The 20,339-nt window shown below is 39.1% G+C and overlaps 1 protein-coding gene across 3 annotated transcripts in view; it reads left to right on the forward strand.

Annotated features, from left to right (window-relative positions):
- Positions 1-20,339, forward strand: part of ARHGAP32 (Rho GTPase activating protein 32) — a gene marked incomplete at its 5' end in the record, with an annotated part of 264,616 nt that overhangs the window by 236,130 nt on the left and 8,147 nt on the right. For all 3 annotated transcript variants that reach the window (XM_082844494.1, XM_082844492.1, XM_082844493.1), the window contains 7 exons: positions 4,736-4,880; positions 5,331-5,413; positions 12,926-13,033; positions 13,654-13,799; positions 14,418-14,613; positions 16,186-16,331; positions 20,104-20,175. In XM_082844494.1, coding sequence (XP_082700620.1) covers positions 4,736-4,880; positions 5,331-5,413; positions 12,926-13,033; positions 13,654-13,799; positions 14,418-14,613; positions 16,186-16,331; positions 20,104-20,175 — 896 coding nt within the window. The remainder of the gene's footprint in view (positions 1-4,735; positions 4,881-5,330; positions 5,414-12,925; positions 13,034-13,653; positions 13,800-14,417; positions 14,614-16,185; positions 16,332-20,103; positions 20,176-20,339) is intronic.

Consider the following 20,339-nt stretch of genomic DNA (forward strand, 5'->3'; position numbering starts at 1 on the left):
TTCCTGATCTTAGTGGAAATGCTTTCAGTTTTTCACCATTGAGTATGATGCTTGCTGTGGGTTTGTCATATATGGCCTTTGTTATGTTGAGGTAGATTCCCTCTATGCCCATTTTCTGGAGACTTTTTATCATAAATAGGTGTTGAATTTTGTCAGAAGCTTTTTCTGCATCTATTGAGATGATCACATGGTTTTTATTCCTTAATTTGTTGATGTGGTGTTTCACATTGATTTGCGTATATTGAAGAATCCTTGCATCCCTGGGATAAATCCCACTTGATCATGGTATATGATCCTTTTAATGTGCTGTTGGATTCTGTTTACTATTATTTTGTTGAGGATTTTTGCATCTATGTTCATCAGGGATATTGGTCTATAATTTTCTTTCTCTGTGATATCTTTTTCTGCTTTTGGTATCAGGGTGTTGGTGACCTCATAGAATGAATTTGGGAGTGTTCCTCCCTCTGCAGTTTTTGGGAAGAGTTTGAGAAGGATCGGTGTTAGCTCTTCTCTAAATGTTTGATAAAATTTTCCTGTGAAGCCATCTGCTCCTGGACTTTTGTTTGTTGGAAGATTTTTAATTATGCTTTCAATTTCATTATTTTTGATAGGTCTGTTTATATATTCTAAATCTTCCTGGTTCAGTCTTCGAAAATTGTACCTTTCCAAGAATTTGTCCATTTCTTTGTGGTTGTCCATTTTATTGGCATGCAGTTGTTTGTAGTATTCTCTTATAATCCTTTGTATTTCTGCGCTGTCAGTTGTGATTTCTCCTTTTTCATTTCTAATTTTATTGTTTTGCCTCCTCTTCCTTTTTTTATTGATGAGTCAGGCTAAGGGTTTATCAATTTTGTTTATCTTCTTAAAGAACCAGCTTTTAGTTTTTGTGTTTTTTTGGGGTTTTTTTTGCGGTACACAGGCCTCTCACTGTTGTGGCCTCTCCCACTGTGGAGCACAGGCTCCGGATGCGCAGGCTCAGCAGCCATGGCTCACGGGCCCAGCCGCTCCACGGCATGTGGGATCTTCCTGGACCCGGGGCACGAACCCGTGTCCCCTTGTCAGCAGGCGGACTCTCAACCACTGCGCCACCAGTGAAGCCCTCAGCTTTTAGTTTTATTGATCTTTGCTGTTGTTTTTTCATTTCTCTTTCATTTATTTCTGCTCTGATCTTGTTGATTTCTTTCCTTCTACTGACTTTGGGTTTTCTTGTTCCTGTTTCTCTAGTTGTTTTAAGTGCAGGGTTAGATTGTTTATTTGAGATTTTTCTTGTTTCTTGAGGTGAGATTGAATTGCTATAAACGTCCCTCTTAGAACTGCTTTCGCTGTGTCCCATAGGTTTTGGGTTGGCATGTTTTCGTTGTCATTTGTTTCTATGTATTTTTTTATTTCTTCTTTGATTTCTTCAGTGATCTCTTGGTTATTTAGTAGCACAGTGTTTAGCCTCCGTGTATTTGTGTGTTTTACAGTTTCTTTCCTATATTGATTTCCGATCTCATGGCGCTGTGGTCAGAAAAGATGCTTGATACGATTTCAGTTTTCTTAAATTCTCCGAGGCTTCATTTGTGACCCAAGATGTGATCTATCCTGGAGAACGTTCTGTGTACACTGGAGAAGAAAGTGTATTCTGCCACTTTTGGATGGAATGTTCTATAAATATCAGTTAAATCTCTCTGATCTAGTGTGTCATTTAAAGCTTGTGTTTCCTTATTTATTTTCTGTTTGGATGATCTGTCTATTGGTGTAAATGGTGTGTTAAAGTCCCCTACTATTATTGTGTTACTGTCGATTTCTCCTTTCATGGTTGTTAGCATTTGCCTTATGTATTGAGGTGCTCCTATGTTGGGTGCATAAACATTTATAATTGTTATATCTTCTTCTTGGATTGATCCTTTGATCATTGTGTATTGTCCTTCCTTATATCTTGTAACATTCTTTATTTTAAAGTCTATTTTGTTTGAGATGAGAATTGCTACTCCAGTTTTCTTTTGATTTCCATTTGCCTGGAATATCTTTTTCCATCCCCTCTATCTCAAGTCTGTATGTGTCCCTAGGTCTGAAGTGGGTCTCTTGTAGACAGCATATGGATGAGTCTTGTTTTTGTATCCATTCAGCCAGTCTGTGTCTTTGGGTTGGGGCATTTAACCTATTTACATTCAAGGTTATTTTCAATATGTATGCTCCTGTTACCATTTTCTTAATTGTTTTGGGGTTTGTTTTGTGGATCTTTTTCTTCTCTTGTGTTTCCCCGCCTAGAGAAGTTCCTTTAGCATTTGTTGTAAAGCTGGTTTGGTGGTGTGAATTCTCTTAGCTTTTGCTTGTTTGAAAAGCTTTTGACTTCTCCATGGAATCTGAATGAGATCCTTGCTGGGTAGAGAATCTTGGTTGTAGGTTTTTCTCTTTCATCACTTTAAGTATATCCTGTCACTCCCTTCTGGCTTGCAGGGTTTCTGCTGAAAAATCAGCTGATAACCTTATGGGGGTTCCTTCGTATGTTATTTTTTGTTTTTCCTTTGCTGCTTTTAATATTTTTCCTTTGAATTTAATTTTTGTTAGTTTGATTAAGATGTGTCTTGGTGTGTTTTTCCTAGGGTTTATCCTGTATGGGACTCTCTGTGCTTCCTGGACTTGGGTGACTATTTCCTTTCCCATGTTAGGGAAGTTTTCAACTATAATCTCTTCAAATATTTTCTCAGACCCTTTGTTTTTCTCTTTTTCTTCTGGGACCCCTATAATTTGAATGTTGGTGTGTTTAGTGTTGTCCCAGAGGTTTCTTAGATTGTCTTCAGTTCTTTTCATTCTTTTTTCTTTATTCTGCTCCTCAGCAGTTGTTTCCACCATTTTGTCTTCCAGCTCACTTATTCGTTCTTCTGCCTCAGTTATTCTGTTATTGATTCCTTCTAGTGTTTTTTCATTTCAGTGATTGTGGTGTTCATCTCTGTTTGTTTGTTCTTTAGTTCTTCTAGATCTTTGTTAAACATTTCTTGTATTTTCTCAATCCGTGCCTCCATTCTCTTTCCGAGATTCTGGATCATCTTTACTGTCATTACTCTGAATTCTTTTTCAGGTAGGTTGCCTATTTCCTCTTCATTTATTTGGTTTTGTAGGTTTTTACCTTGCTCCTTCATCTGTGATGTATTTTTTTGCTTTCTCATTTTTTTAAAAAAACTTTTTCATGAGTGGGCTTGTATTTCTGCCTTACTGGTTGTTTGGCCTGAGGCTTCCAACATGGAAGTTTGTAGGCTGTTGGGTACAGCTGCAGTTTGTAGGCTGTTGGGTAGAGCTGGGTCTTGGTGCTGAGGTGAGGAGCTCCATGAATCCTCACTCTGATGAATATTCCCTGGGGTCTGAGGTTCTGTGTTAGTCCAGTGGTTCAGACTCAGAGCTCCCACCACAGGAGCTTTGGCCCAACCCCCGGCTCGTGAACCGAGATCCCACAAGCCACGTGGGGCGGCAAAAAAAAAAAAAAGAATAACAAAGTAAAAAATAAAATTAGGAAACTAACAGATATGTTAGAAAGGATATAAAAATATAGGTGAATCAACATCCAGAAGATACCTCAGTACCACAATAGTGAAAAAAGAGGAGGAGGGAAAAGGAAAAAAATTTGTTTAAACGGGAGAAAAGGCCTTGGCTGTGGAGGACAGGGCCTAAGGAAGGACAAGGTTTGGGTGGTGGGCGGTGCCTATGTTTAGGACCCAGAGGGCTGGAAAAGGCCCTGGGGGCTGTGGGGGCAGGGCCATTAGTGGGCGAGGCAGTTGCACTCCTCTCCTCTCCTGCTCTTCCGGTCTGGGAGGCTCCCCTCCCCCCTGCCTCTCCTGATCTCCCCGCCCTCAGGAGCGTGGATCCTGTCTGGCCTCTACTTCTCCTCCCGCCTCAGTCCCCCTGTGTCCTACTCGTTCAGTTGGGGGTTCCTCCTGTCTCCTTGGGGTCAGAGCCCCCCACCAGCAGCCGGCAGGTGCCTTAGTTGTGGGGAGATGCTAACTCTGCGTCTTCCCACACCACCATCTTGACTCCGCCTCCTCAAATTGATTCTTTTACTGAAAAAGGTTTCAATCTTTAGTTTCAGACGCAGCAGATCTCATATTCAGATTGTCCACATACATTAATCCTCTAGGTTCATAAGGGGTCTCATGTCTGTAGATTAATATTAGTTAACCTCCTCAGAGTGAGCTTCATCTGCCTTAGTGTTCTGAGCACAATTTTTATTTCACTCACTTTAATGCTGCAGATTTTGCTTTCTTTTAAAATTTGGTGTTGGCTGGGAATTGCTTTATATTGTTTCTGGCTTCCTTATCCCTCATCCATAAAGCATTCCTGAACTGTACTTCTTGTACCTGAGGAATTTCTGCACATAGTCATACATGGACCAGCTGCCATTCAACTCTAGTTTTCAGAATTGCCAAAACATTGGGTATTTAAACCATTAGGAATTAGAAGTCCTGTTTTCAGATCTCTGTGGTAAGAGCTGCTCTTTCACACACATTTCAGAGATTTCTGTCCATTTTAATATTAAAACTGTTCCCTTAATTTCCATTTAGAAAAACACTTGTTTCATGATCAGACATTTGATTACTACTGAAGTCCAAATATAACTTCTTTGAAATATAGTCATTTGAAGAAAATATTAACTCACTGAGGTAGAGGTTAATACTTTGGACCTTTCCTTTCTGTTTTAAAGTCATATTTGCTTTTCTTTCAAAAAAATAGTTTTGTTGTCTCTCATCTATCTTTTTAGCCATGAATTTGACTCTGAACATGTTCCCGACCTGACAAAAGAACCCTACGTTCAAGACATCCATTCCGTGGGCTCCCTGTGTAAGCTGTATTTCCGAGAGCTCCCAAACCCTTTGCTCACCTACCAGCTGTATGAGAAGTTTTCTGTGAGTACAAGTCACTTTTAGGTCAAGTTCTGTTTGGAGTTTTCCTGTGGTTTTGTTCAAAATGTGTGAAGATTGGTTTGGTCATATGAGATAGTTGTATGAGGAAGAGGGGTCCTTTAATGAAAATAAAAACACTGTACTGCTAGCTGGTCCACAATCTTCACTGTTTTCACATTTTCACTCTTTCGGTTTCTGACTTTGAGCCACTAATCTTATAACCCTCGATACTGGTTATCATAAAATTTTAAAAATATTATGTTTTAATAGATTTCAGTGTCTATATAGTGTGGAAACAAAGTTTACTTCCTTGAATACTGCATTGTTTTTCCTCATAGTTCAGCATCAAAGAGTAAAGTCAGTTAATCTCAAAGTGAAACTGAATTGTAAATGAAGAACTTTCATTTTTACCAACAAAGCCTAATAGTTCATTTTGCATTATGGTTGTTCTAGGATGCTGTTTCAGCAGCAACAGATGAAGAAAGGCTGATAAAAATTCATGATGTCATCCAGCAGCTCCCCCCTCCACACTACAGGTAAACCACATGTAAAATACCAGCCAAAAGTAGAAGTCAGTTGTGTAAAAGTGGGTTCTGGGGTTTCTGTGTAAATTTACTTGGAGTTCTAACTATTTAAACTTCTGTTTTTCCATACATTTGTATTTATTTGTCTTTGTATTCTCAGGGTCTGGCACAGTGTTTGGCATCCAGTAGGCACTTAACAAATGTTGTATGAATGAATGAACAAATGGATGGTTGACTGGGCCTGTTTGTTCGTTTGTTTTTTGAGACACTGAGCAATTGCTGAAGGTAGTGGGTATATGACCACAGGTGTGAATACATTGTGAATTGCTTTGCTTAAATCCAAAATAAATCCAAAATATTGACACAGTGCTGGGTGCCTGTTTAGTTGTTTACCCAGAAGATGACCCTTAAGGAATCTTCACTTTTTTAAATTCCTTTTTTCTTTTTGCTGTTTTATATGGGTGATTTCCATTGCTTTGTCTTCTAGCTCACTAATCCATCCTTCTGCTTCATCCAGTCTGCTCTTGAATCCCTCTAGTATATTTTTTAGTTAGATTATTTTATTTTTCAGCTCTGTAACTTCTGTTTGGAACTTGCTTGTATTTTTCTCTTTGTTGAAGCTCTCTCTGTTCATCCATTCTTTTCTCAAGTTTAATGAGCATCTTTATGACCATTACTTTGAACTCTTTATCTCTGTTTCATTAGCGTCTTTTTCTGAAGTTTTGTCTTACTCTTTCATTTGGAATATAATCCTTTTTCCCTTCGTTTTGCCTGACCCTCTGTGTGTGTTTCTACGTATTAGTTGAAACAGCTGTCTCCTCCAGTTTTGAAGGAGTGGCTGCTGAGAGATTGGTGGGGCGGGGTGGGGGGGGGTGTCTGTTGTCTCTGCAGTGCCCTGGGGGTGATAGCCTGACAACATCTGTCTGTCCGATTATTTCAGTGCTCTGGGGCTCAGAAACGCAAGGCATTCAGGGGGTTGCTCACACCTTCCAGATCTGGCAGAGGTGGGGTCAGAGCTCAGGGAGGAGGGAGCTCCATGTTTGTCATATCCCTCCCACTTGTGGGCCACCTGCCATGGGTGGGGGTAACTGGCACAACTGCATCTTTCCCCTCCGCTCCATCCCAGTGGGGCTTTCCCACCCCGCTTTTTTGTCCTTTCTGTAGAAGAGCTGCTCTGCCAGCCTTTAGGCCTTTTGTGGAGAGAGTCATCCTATGGGTATCTAGTTATAGCTTTGGTGTGTCCGTGTGAGGAGGTAAGCTCAGGACCTTCCTGCACCACCATTTTGAACCCTGTCTTTCATTGCTGCTTTTTAAAACCCAATTTAATTTGTATGTTAGCTTCGACTCTCAGAAATACTTTTGCTATGTCTGAGAAGACAGAATAAAATGGAGGATAACTGCCGTTTAGTGAGAGAAAGAAAATGGCATAAATTATGGATTGATTATAGTGTACAAAGAAGCAAAAAGATAAAATTTTAAAATTTCAGTTATTGACAAGAAATTAAATTCAGTAGATTTTTTTAAATTCACAAATTAAGTAATTTAGTGCTGATCTTTTCAAAATGACATTGTTCATATATATTTTTTTTTAATTGGCACTAAATTTGGCACTAAATCAACATGAAAATTTTCAATCAACATTAAAAATCAACACCTTTTTTAATCAACTCTGTAGCTGTAAATGCCTGGCAGTCAAGTCAGGAGGTAACTCAGCATTGGCTTGTCCTGTTACTGTGGCCTGTCTTAGGAGGAATATGAGAACTTTGAGGGGGTCTTAAGGACCCACTGAAGAGTGAAAATAAACCTCAAAAGAACTTTCGTGAAGCAAGCTTAAGAAATTTAGGTGTTTAGCCCTTTAAAAGAAGGTTGAGAAGACAAATCTGATCAACACACAGTTATTAAAAAATAGTTTTAAGGGGGACCAGGAATTTCTTTAACTTACCGGAAAAAGAAACCTAGCGCAATAGGTTGAGAATATTGGCTTTCGTAGATAGACCCAAGTTTGAATTTCCAGCTTCATCACTTACTAGCTGTGTGGCCTCTCCAAGCATCAATCTCCATATATGTGAAAATACTAACAATACTAACAATGCCTTCTGAAGAGGATGCCTTTTAATGTAATGAGATCAAATGTGTGAATGAGTCTGGCCTTTAGTATTTTTTTTAGTATAAAGCATAGAAAGACAGATGATTAGATTTAAGCCGAGGCTTCTTTATAGTTTTACATGAGGTACTACGTGAATATCTTTTCTCTCTAAATTAAATTGGTCAATATAACTTATGTACATAGTTTTAAAAAGTCAAACGCTTATGCAAAGCTGGCAGCAAAAACCCAGCAGTCCTGGGGCTTTCCTGATGGTGCAGTGGTTAAGAATCCACCTGCCAATGCAGGGGACATGGGTTCGAGCCCTGGTCTGGGAAGATCCCACATGCCACGGAGCAACTAAGCCTGTGCACCACAACTACTGAGCCTGCGCTCTAGAGCCCGCAAGCTACAACTACTGAGCCCTCATGCCACAACTACTGAAGCCTGCACACGTAGAGCCCGTGCTCCACAACAAGAGAAGCCACTGCAATGAGGGGCCCGCGCACTGCGACAAAGAGTAGCTCCCGCTCGCCGCAACTAGAGAAAGCCCATGCACAGCAACGAAGACCCAATGCAGCCAAAAATAAATAAAATAAATAAATAAGCAGCAGTCTCCTCTCCCCGTTCTAATTTCTCTTACCCAGAAGTTATTATACTCAACTCTTACTTCTAGAGTTTACTCCCCTGTTTCTAAACAGCATGCTTATGTTTTTATTTCCTGATTTTTCATTTTTAGGTATAATTATTTGCCTTCATTTTGTGGTAAATGAGGGTGTAGCTGTAACTCCCCATCCCCAACAGCACACAAACACACGGCCCCTTCTCTCCTCTTCCTAGTCTGGTTGTATCAGCATTTGGTGTGAAGCCAGAGTTTATTTTCTACGTTGTTGTAACTACTTAACTGTTATTCACAGCTGCGTCTAATAGTATACTAGGATTTTATTTCCCTTTTGGGATAACTGTGTGTTTTCTTGGAGTGATGGCCTGTTTTTGGTTTGCTGAGTATCTGTTTATTGCTAGTCTGTCCCCTGTCTCTCTCACAGAACTGTGGATGTTCTCTTAGTTGTATTTAAACATATCAAGCAACCTTTTAAAAGAAGTTTTTCCCCATGAAAACACCCCTCCTGGTGCCTTCTGTCCCACTGCTCTGTCTGGGTTGATTGCTCCCTGGATCTCCACGCAGCTCCAGCCCTTCACCTTCCTCCTGGAAATTCCCTCCATCACTTTCTTCACGAGTTAGATCCCTTCTCTTCTGGATCTCTGGCTGTCACCTTCCATGTTTTACTCCCTGCTTTCCTAGTGTACATCTTCAGTAGCTCCGTGAGAAAAGGTGTATGGGAGGTAAATGTTTTGAGACTTTGATATGAAGATGCTCTTATTCTCCTCAGTATTTGACTGATAGTTGGCTATAGAATTTTAGTCTGTAAATAGTATTTTCCCATAATTTTGATGGTATTACACTATTGGCATCTAAGCAAAAATGCTGCAGCAAAGTCTGATACGAGAGTGCTACTTTTTTATATGATCTGTTTTGTATTGTGTATATCCTTTCTGGATATCTTTAAATTTAGAACATACCTCGTGGTCCATTTCCTTAGTGACTCATCTTGGAGTGAGTTCTTTTTCATTCTTTGCTCTGGGCACTCACTGGGCTTTTTTGGAAACTTCTGAGACATTTTCTTATATTATTTCCTTGATGGTTCTCATTGCAATGTAAACCTCATCCCTTTTCTTTATTCTCTTTCTGGAATTGTTTTAACTCTTGAACTAACTCTTTTAGTTTCTCACCTTCTCTTTGTCAGTTTCCACATATGGGTTTCCTCCAGTCCATCTCATGATTAAAAAAAAAAATTACTTCTGAGAACTAACTGCCCACCTTCCCTTCCTCCCTCTCTTTCTTGTTTCTCTGAATGTTTCTCCTTTATAGCATCCTCTTCTATTCTTATTTCATGGATATATCTCTTCCCTCTGTGAGAATATTATTGATAATTACAGGTTTTGTTTTGTTTTAAATTGTTCTCTGCTCATCACGGTACTTGTTTCTTCCTCATTCGGCGGCTCATCTTTATCAAGACTTTGCAGAGCATTCCACTGAGGTTTCATAGAAATCTTTCTAAAATTTTGTTTTATAAATGTTGATGGCATTTAACTTAACTATGAATTAAAATAACCTTGCATAAACAGTCATAGAAATACTTAACATTGGCTTTAGGTAAGCTTATAATTCAAATGATATTAGTCAAAGTATTCAGTATGTTAGCCAAAGAAACTTATTGTGCCTTGGATGTTAATCATCAGTACGTTTTACAGAGGGAATTGAGAATGTTATTGGTTAATCTTGTGGGTGAATTAAGAGAAGATCAGTAAGAAGAGTAGGAAGAAACCCTATCATATATCATACAGAGAGAGAGTATATATGTGTGTATATATAGAGAGAAAGAGTATGTATGTATATATCATATGTATACGTACATGTGTATATTATATACATATATATGTATATATTTCTCATTTAGTGAAGTACAAATTGTTTTATTTATATTCCTTATATATTTATCCCCTGCAGTGTAGTACATTTATATCACCTATTATACATAATTTCTATATATTATAGAAATTATAGTGTAGGGCTTCTGGAGCCAATGGTGTGTGTTAGCTGTCTGACCTTGTGACCTTGGGCAAGTTCCATTGCCTCTCTGGGCTCAGTTTCCTTGTTTGTAAGAGAAAGATAATAGTACTTTTCTCATAGGATTGTTAGGAATATTAAAAGGAAAGCACTCAGAACAAGGCCTGTTAAATAATTACTATTTATATGAGTTAATAACCATTATTATTATCATTGTTATTGTCTGCTGTGTATCTTTATGTTTTTACTTTGTTGTGTATTTTATCTCTACAAACACACGTACACAGAAGCAAATGTGTGTGTGAATATATATATATATAAAAATATGCTCACACACATACATATATATTTCCTACTACATTGATACATATAACTTTTTTACTATATTATGCTTATCTACTCTACTATTATTTATATTTCTTCTACCAAAGTATATATTCTTCTTTATTATATAGATATTTCTTAATAATATGTAGGTATTTCCCCAGGAAATTACATGTATAGCTCCCTTGCTGTCTATTTAATCTTCCCTCTTGAACATTATGTACCTTTCCTGCTATATATTATATATTGTACAAATATCCTTCTATATGTTTTTTATATTTACTGTATTGCCTATTCTAGATATAACCCCTCTAAAGTTTAAGCTCCCTGAGGTCACGAATCCTGTCCTATCACTGTATTCTCAGAATAGAAACCTAGCACATAGTAAATGTGCAGTTATATATTGCATGTGCATTTTACATATTTTGTACACTATATATTTTATAGATTGCTGATATGTCTATGTATATGGAATACGTATATCCTAATATTACCCTCTTCTCTCCTGATGTGCATTATATTACCTACCATAATGCCCACCTGTTTCGTACATATTACTCACTGTATACATATTTCCTCCTTGGCATCTATCTCCTATGTAATGTGTTTTTATATTCTAGTTTCTTCTATGTAAGTTGTGTATCTTGTACTTCATATATCTCTTTTGATTCAGACTTTCTAAGATTTTAACATTCACATTTTCTAATTCCTTAATTGTTCTTGAAAAACATGATTCTTAATAGTGTTCTTTCATGTGAATGAGCCATATGTTATATAAACCTTTCCCCTAATTTGCCTATTTAATCTGTTTGAATGGTGGGAGTTTTTCTCCAATTTTGAACACTGCTATGAGGACCATCCATTTACCTGAATCTTTGGGGAAATCAAGGTTATTTTTTTGGATAAAAATCTAGGAATTCTTGGAAATCAAAAGATCTTAAAAGTTTCTTCCCAACATAAAGCAGTTTTCAACTTGTATTCCATAAAGGTATATGCAGTTTTATACTCTGCTAAATATGAAATGCTCATTTCATGGCACTGTGACTAAAATTCCCCCTTAGGTTTTAAAAAATCTTTACAATTAGATGTGAAGATTTACAGTTAGATGTAAATCTTTACAATTAGGTGTGTGAATAAAATGGTGTCTTTTGTTTTAATTTGCATTTCTTTTAAAATACATTTCTGAAGTGCTTTAATCTTTACCTTCCTCCTTCTACTCCACCGACTCCAAATAATAAAATTTTACATTGTGTTCTAAATACATTTCTCAAGCTTCCTGTCTCTACACTGTCTCCAGGCCAGCCTCACTTCTGTGTGTCTTTCCTTATTTAACTTGTACAGAAGAGGGACCAAAAATTACCCCTTTTTTTTGCCAGCTAGAGTAGATACTCAATGCTATTGACGAGCACAGACTTAGGAGCCAGGCTGACCTGGATTTGATTCCAGCACCGCTTGTCTCTGTAACCTGGGCCAACATTGGCTCTCTGACCCATAAAATGGGGGATGGTAACCCTGTGCTTGTGGGGTCTGTTGTGAGAATCTGGTGAGATTCCCTGTAGAGGCTTCTTGAACAGTGCCTTGAGCTGTTATTTTCCTTTTCTCAAATTCATGTCAGGCTCATCTGAATCTTGAAGCCTTATATGTTGACCACAATTTAATTTCTGTTTCAAATAATAATCTTAAACTTCTGTCTTCTGTTCGTTGTCTTTAATAGTTTTGTAAGCTGATAGGTAATACCTCTGTGTTTATCTGACTTGACTTACATTTAAGCTGATCATGCTTTATTTCCCAAAATACTCTGCCCTACTGTTTAATCTCTCTCTATATAAAAAATTATTTAAATAAATCACACTTAGAATGTATAAGATAAACCAGGATATTAGGATTTGAAGTAGGCTTTCTATCCCAAGAGCATGTTATTTGTTCAAATATTTTCCCTCTTGGGTACCTACTGGAATTTTTCTTTTAACTCTTTTTAGACTTGTGAAATGTTCTCTTTTACAGAAGAAAAGTTTGAATTCTTTCCTGTTAGCATGTCTGCTGCAAGTAGAATAGCATAACTTCTTGATAGTGTTTGTCTAGAAACTAAATTTTGTGGAGGATTCACTTCACTGGTGTCCCTGAAACTAAATTTCTAACAGGCAGGAGCAAATATTCCTAAAGATTTCTTTAAAACTGAGTCTGTTTCGTTTTCTGAGCCAGTTCTCTCAGAAACTTTCATTTCTTACTGCATCTGCCTTAGACTTTTTTCCTTAGTATTCTGTAGATGTAATTATCATATATAAAATGTAAAGTCCGTAATATTCTGACAGCTCTGTAGTAGTAATAATATTCAAACGTAATAGGCAGCAAAAAAATTTGCTGGGGTTTTTATGGTTTCTTTTTCCATTTTGCCACTGAAAACTTACAAGTTAATTAGTGGAGCTTTTATGCTGTATACTGATACCTGGTGTTTCTTTTTGTTAATATGTTGTATTTCATTTTCCAGAACGCTGGAGTTCCTAATGAGACACTTGTCTCTTCTAGCTGACTATTGTTCCATCACAAATATGCATGCAAAAAACCTAGCAATTGTTTGGGCTCCAAACCTGCTAAGGTAAGTTGCATTTGACTTATGACCTGAAGTAGAAGCAGAGTGACTTTAAATAAAAGTAATTCATCAGTGTTCCTTAAGGATAATTTTTTTTAATTAATTAATTAATTTTATTTATTTTTGGCTGCGTTGGGTCTTTGTTGCTGCGCGCGAGCTTTCTCTAGTTGCGGCCAGCGGGGGGCTACTCTTGGTTGCGGTGCGCAGGCTTCTCATTGCGGTGGCTTCTCTTGTTGTGGAGCACGGGCTCTAGGCGTGTGGGCTCAGTAGTTGTGGCTCGAAGGCTCTAGAGTGCAGGCTCAGTAGTTGTGGCACATGGGCTTTGTTGCTCCGCGGCATGTGGAATCTTCCTGGACCAGGGCTTGAACCCGTGTCCCCTACATTGCCAGGCGGATTCTTAACCACTGTGCCACCAAGGAAGTCCAAGGATAATTTTTAAAAGTAAAACTAATGTGTTGTTTTTATGAGCATCTTCCTAAAACAGGCAGTCAGGGTTTAGCCAAGGCACTGTAAAAGTATGCATTCTTCCTCTGGTTTGTCTGTGATTTACACATAAAGCAAAAAATAATGGTCTTTAAGACTGCTGTTTTGGGGACCCAGTGATGGTAATGTTGTTTACCCCACAGATCAAAACAGATAGAATCGGCCTGCTTCAGTGGGACAGCAGCTTTCATGGAAGTGAGAATTCAGTCTGTGGTTGTTGAGTTCATCCTCAATCACGTTGACGTCCTTTTCAGTGGGAAGATCAGCGCGGTCATTCAGGAAGGGGCAGGTATGGCTCTTAACAGATGTTGTTCACTACCAGGAACATGTGTTAAAACCTCTACCAGTTTGGGAAACTGCATTTCTTATCTCAATTTAATAAATCTGTCTTAGTAGAAAGCAGCTAATTTATATCTGTTCCCCAAAATGCACAATATAACAGTTATTTTGTATGTTTTTAGTGATTACTAAGTATTAGACCTATCATGATCTAAGTTCAGGGCCCATAAAAAATGTATCATGTCACCTATTATTGATGTATATAAAGGTGTAATGTAGAGCAGCAGAAGTAAAATTCCTTCCAAAACTAAAAATACATGAATGATACTAGGCCTTGCCTAGAATCTTTTAAGAAAAGAAAATAGTTAAATTACTTAAGGAATTTTATATTTATATCTATCACTGTTAATAACCTGGTGTGTAATCTTCTATTCCTCACTTAGTATAAGGCTCTATTACTTTTACCATTTAAAAAACTTAATGAAGAAAATATAAAACAACACAGAAAGGGAGATAGATGGATGGACAATAAGCAGATTGTTATATACACCCACAGATATTTACATCTTTTCCCCCCCACCGTGTCATGAAGTTCGACTCTCTTCATTGCTTTTTTTTCTTTCCAAAGCTTCTCTATCAAGACCCAAGTCCCTGCTGGTTTCATCTCCATCCACCAAACTGCTGACACTGGAGGAGGCCCAGGCACGAACACAGGCTCAGGTCAATTCTCCAATTGTGACTGAAAACAAATATATCGAAGTAGGAGAAGGACCTGCTGCACTTCAGGGAAAATTTCACACCATAATTGAGTTCCCACCTGAAAGGTAAAATTCATTTAGTCCTCCTCAAAAATGTGCATTTCATGGCTATTTGTAATTTTCTTTTCTTTTACTTTTGCATTTTAGTATTACTATATTGATTCTGTGCCAGTCCCAGAAAAACCTGTTCCTTCGACTCCGGATGTTACCTCATAGGGACTGATGTGAATGATTCTCGAAAAGCATTACAACATCATGTCATTGTTGGAAAGGAGAGGAAAGTCTGCTGTACAGGGAATATTGTTAGGAAAATGATACATTTCCTCTATGTAGGGTGTCATTTTCTCTCTGAAATATGTTGTTGAGAAATTTGTTTAGAAATAAACATTGCGACAGCTTATTCAAAAAACAGTGAATGGATGATGGCGTGACATGGGTTCCCACTGAGTTCACAGTAGACCAGTGCTCCTCACAGTGCATCTCCCGACTGGCGGATCATTCTTGGCCAGCCCCAACCCCAGACCCACTGCACCAGAACTCTGGGCTGGGGTCCCGCAGTCAGTCTTTTATCAGACCTTCCAGGTGGTTCTGATGTGTGACAAAGTTTGAGAACCGCTGCTGTTCACTCTCTCAGTGTCCTTTCCAGCTCCTATTCTCTGTTTCTCTAAAGAAATGGTAATAACACGATTTTTATATCTTCTTTACTAAGTTACTGTGGGAAGACTAATGTATGTGAGTTAATTTTGACCTCGGGTTACTGCTTTGGCTATTACATAGGAATGTGAGAACTTCAACTCCGTGGATTTGGATAGTACTAATGAAAGTTGAGAACTTATTTCCGCATGTCAGTATACTTCTCTAAATTCCTTTCATTTCCCTTGGTTAAAATGTCCTGACAATAGTAAGTTAGAACATCTTTGTCATTCTAAGTTTATCTTCAGTTTCTTGAAGTTACATGATACCTCTGTAATTTTCTCAAAAACCTCTTTATAGAATAGTAATCAAGAGTGTCGATGTTGGGATACAGATAGACCTGGGTTCCAACTGTGACTGCATTATTTACTAGTTTTACAACATTAAGGAAGTCACTTCAACTTCTTAGTGTCATAATTTCCTCAGTTGTAAAATGAGAATAATAATACCTACCTCATATGGTTTTATATAACTTAAATGAGATACTACATATACAGTTAGCATAGTGCCTGGCATTCAATATATGCTAGTTATTTTTCTTAATACTTTTCTTCTTTTTTGGCTTAATTCTCTTTCCTCACAGCTAAAATCATTTTCTTCAACTCCATTTTATTTTTGGAGTTTTAATATTTTCTATTCCCAAATATGTCGTATTCTTACTTATTTCATGGATTGTGAGGTTAGATCCAAATATGAAAATCTGTATAAAAGTTATCTTTGTGAAACTAGTTACTACTATTAAAATTCATAGATTTAATTTTCATTTCCTGCTTTATTTAGCTGCACAGCTCAGCCGCACTGAGTGGAGTGAGCTCTGTGGAAGGTGGAGGTTTACTGTGTCAGCTGGGCCTCTCCAGGCTGCTTGGTTCTTTCCATCATTTATTCATTGTCCATAAGTAAAGGTAGCCCCTTGGGTATCTTTATACAGATTATTTTCTCTCATAGGAGGAGGCCTCAAAATAAAATGAAAAAGTCTCCTGTGGGCAGCTGGCGTTCCTTTTTCAACCTGGGGAAATCATCATCTGTTTCTAAACGAAAGTTGCAGCGTAATGAGAGTGAGCCTTCAGAGATGAAAGCCATGGCTCTGAAAGGTCAGTGCGTCACACCTTCCCTTCTCTCTGCGCTGTGGGAGCAGTTTGCCTGCAGGGCCACGCTTCCCAGCCTGTCATCCGGTTCTTCTCTAACTCAGACACAGACTCACCACATTGTTATAACAGGCTTCAACAGGATGCGTCCTAGTTGTGTTGTTACACGTGAATTGTCTTCTTTTACCAGTGTTTTATCCCCAAATACATATTATATATAAGTGTGTAGAAGTTCCCAATTCCTTTGGAAACCATACAGATAATATGTAGTGTAAATGTGTTTAAAAATTCACAATATATTTGTAACATAGTTTGTATATTGTTGGTAATAAAAAATAACTGCTGTGGTATTTAAACTTACTAGTCTACATATTTGTAGATTTTAAAAATGACAAAATCATATTTCAACATGCCTCTAAGAGTTTATAAGTCTTATAACCAAAGAAGGTATCTTTTTACCAGATGATTCATTGATGAGAGTATCTTATTGGATAGATAAATCTATTGCTGTGTTGTTGAAAGTACTGCCCTTTTAAAAATCATTTAGGGCTTCCCTGGTGGCGCAGTGGTTGAGAGTCCGCCTGCCGATGCAGGGGACGCAGGTTCGTGCCCCGGTCCGGGAGGATCCCGCATGCCGCGGAGCGGCTGGGCCCGTGGGCCGTGGCTGCTGGGCCTGCACGTCCGGAGCCTGTGCTCCGCAACGGGAGTGGCCACAGCGGTGAGAGGCCCACGTACCGCAAAAAAAAAAAAAAAAAAAATCATTTAAATCTACTGATATTAACAGGTTCTGAATCTAGGAAGGAAAGTAGTGCTTACTTCTTGGGTAATGTTAGAAATACAACATTCAGTTCATTTAATTCATCGTTCATTCAGTTTGCAATCATGTACTAAGCATGTGCTAGATATTTTGATAGCAGCTTCTGCAGATAGAAAGAAAATTAAGACACCACCCCTGCCTTCCATGTCTTATGTGGGACATCATATGTAAGAAAATAAATTTCATGCAGAATCATAGCTATTGAAATAGAGGCTTATGTGAGGTATTTATGGCAAGAATTGTCAGTTCATGGGGGGAGAGGAAAGAGAACCTTGACTTGGGTTCTGAAGGATAAGTAGGGATTCACCTGATCAACAAGGGACTGAAAAAGGTATTTCAGGAAGTGGGAGCAGAGTGTGTGCTGGTGTGTGGAACAGGGAGCCATGACGAACGTGGCTGGTGGGATGGTACACAAAGATGTTCCAGTTCTTAGGGGCCCGGGAAGCTTGCTGGAGTTTTGGTTTTGTCCTGCATTCCTTGTGGGGGGGGGGGGGGGCGTTGTCATTGAATGGCTTTGTTATGGAGTCCAAGCTCCCTCTGCTTGCTGCATGACAGCGGGCCAGTAAATCAGAGACGAGGTATTGAGGCAAGGAATACGGCCGCAGACCGAGAAGATGGCAGCCTAAAGTCTCAAAATAACCATCTCATCGGGGGTTTGGATGCCAGCTTCTTTTATGTATAGCACAGAGAGGGGGAGGAGATGAGGAAGTAAAGTAAAAAGGCCGTAAGTTTTGCATGTATCACCTGGAATGGCCAGCCTCGGGGAGGGGACGTGTTAATTTCTTCTTTCTTGCAGCCATCCCCAGGTGGACAGGGTCCGGATGTTTCCCCGAACAAAGGCACTTTGGTTTAACCTTCAGGCAGAGGAGCAGGGTTGCCCGAGGCAGGCCATTACGTATAGACAGTATCCTTTTAGTGAACCAAAGTAGCGGAGAGCAAAGGTTAAAGTGAAAGAAACAGATCTAACATGTAGTCCCGGTTTGTCTCTTCCCTCTTACACCTTCAGTATATAACATGATCGGGTTTGGGTTTAAGAAAGATGACTTTGGCAACAGCATAGGGAATATATGGGAAGAGGACAAGACCTGGAGGCTGGACAGTAAATCAAGAGACACTTACAATTGTGCAGGCAAGAAACGATGAGTGTCTGGAATAAGCAGTGGCCATGGGAGTGGGAAATAGATCGGAGAAGTGTTCAGGAAGCTGAATCTACAGGGTGGGTGACCAAATGGTGGTGAAAAACGAGTAAGATAATTTTCAGGTTTTGACTAAATGGTAAGGGAGTTGGTGGTGCCATTATGCCTGTAGGGAACAGTAGGTTGGGGAAGAAAAATAATGTGTTAATTTTGGACATAGTGAGTTGGACCTGCCCAAGAGGTGATTAATAGTATGGATCTGGCATTCAATAAAGGGGTTTAATCTAACTAGAAATGCAGATTTGAAAGTCATGAGCAAACCAAGGGTGAAAACCCTAGGGATGTATTCTATGGCCGAAGGAGAGCCCGTTGAGTGAGGGAAGCGAGTTGGGGCCTGAGTCCTGGAGAAAAGCAGTGTTTAGAGGGTGGAGAAGGCAGAGCTGTCATGAAAGGAGAGTGAGAACAAACGGTGCCTAGGCAGGGAACAGGAGCTGGGCGCCAGCAGCGGAAGTCAGGGAGGAAGGGCTTACAAGGAAGTGTCAGCAGCCTTGAGCACTGCCAAGAGGCTGAAAGAGACTGAGGATGTTTAACAAATAAGATTCAACATGTGTAATTAATTAGTGACCTGTGTTAGTTTCCTAGGGCTGCCCTAACAAATTGCCACATATCGAATGGATAAAAACAACAGGAATTTGTTTCCTCACAGTTCTGGAGGCTAAAAACTGAAATCAGGGTGTCAGCAGGGCCATGTTCCCTCTGAAGGATCCAAAGAATCCTTCCTGGCCTCTTCCAGCTTCTGGAGACACCTGGTATTCCTTGGCTTGCGGTGGTTCCACTCCAGTCCTGCCTCCATCTTCACGTGGCTTTTGCTCTGTCTCTCTGCATCTTTTCTTCTTAAAAGGATACCAGTCATTGGATTTAGGGCTCACCCTAAATCCAGCTTTGTTGCTGAAATATCGGCTTCCCTGTGCACCGATGCCGAACAGAAATATGGAGACAGAGATTTTGGAGGAAGAGAGAGATGGCTTTATTTTTCTGCCGGGCAGAAGGGAAGACACAGCAGGCTAGTGCCTCAAGAGCTGTGCCCCCCTGTCCTGGGGAATTACAGGGGTTCTTATAGGTGGAACTCCCAAGGATAAGTGATAGGATCAAAGTGGTGAAGGTCTTGCCTTCTTCTTCTTCCAGTATTTTAAACCAGTCACTGCTGGCGTCAGGCAGCCTGTTAATTGGGTCCCTTCGTCTCTGGGTTATCAGCCTGCGACCTTCTTTCTGAAATGTAAACAGCTACAAGGGGTGATTTGCTACAAGAGAATGCAGCAGAGAGTAAATGCCAGGTGCAGGGTACAATTCATATGGAAACAGAGAGTAAATTAGCTTTGTGAAGGACAAGTCTAGCTACAAGTATTTGTTAGTAGTAACAGCTAAAGAATAACCGGGATTGCTTAACTCTTTCAGGGCTGTTTATGCTGTTTCCCCAGCCTGTTCATTGTTGCTTATTTTTCTTGTTTATCAGAAAAGTCTCATTTCTATTTTCACTGCAACAGTATGAGATCATCTCAAGACATACTGATCTTTAGGAAATATAAAAGCAAGTTTTAAAACTCATCTCTATTCTCAAGTTCATAATCCTTTAGAAAAGATTTTTCTCATAGGAAACCACTTGAGAACAGTACAACACATTATAAAATACAATGCAAAATTGAATATGGTTGCAAAAATATAATTACTCTTGGAAGTTAAATATATGCACAGAAAAGCACTGTTCCCTTTCAGTACATATGTAACGGTGAATAAAGTCTGACACTGTTTGGTTTCGACTCTTCAGGTGGCAGGGCAGAAGGGACCTTGCGCTCAGCTAAGAGTGAGGAGTCTCTCTCTTCTCTCCACGCAGCCGATGGTAAGACTAAAGCATCAGTTGTTTTATTCTAGAATATATTTCATAAAAGGACACACAATTAAGTATATTTTATAAATACATGCTTAATAAATAGGCTATAGACTATGATTTCCTAAAAATACTAGTATCTATTGATATTTAGCGTTTTCCATTGATGTTTTAAT

Source organism: Leucopleurus acutus, assembly GCF_964270905.1.
Source record: "Leucopleurus acutus genome assembly, chromosome: 8".
In the NCBI taxonomy this organism is placed as follows: domain Eukaryota; kingdom Metazoa; phylum Chordata; class Mammalia; order Artiodactyla; family Delphinidae; genus Leucopleurus; species Leucopleurus acutus.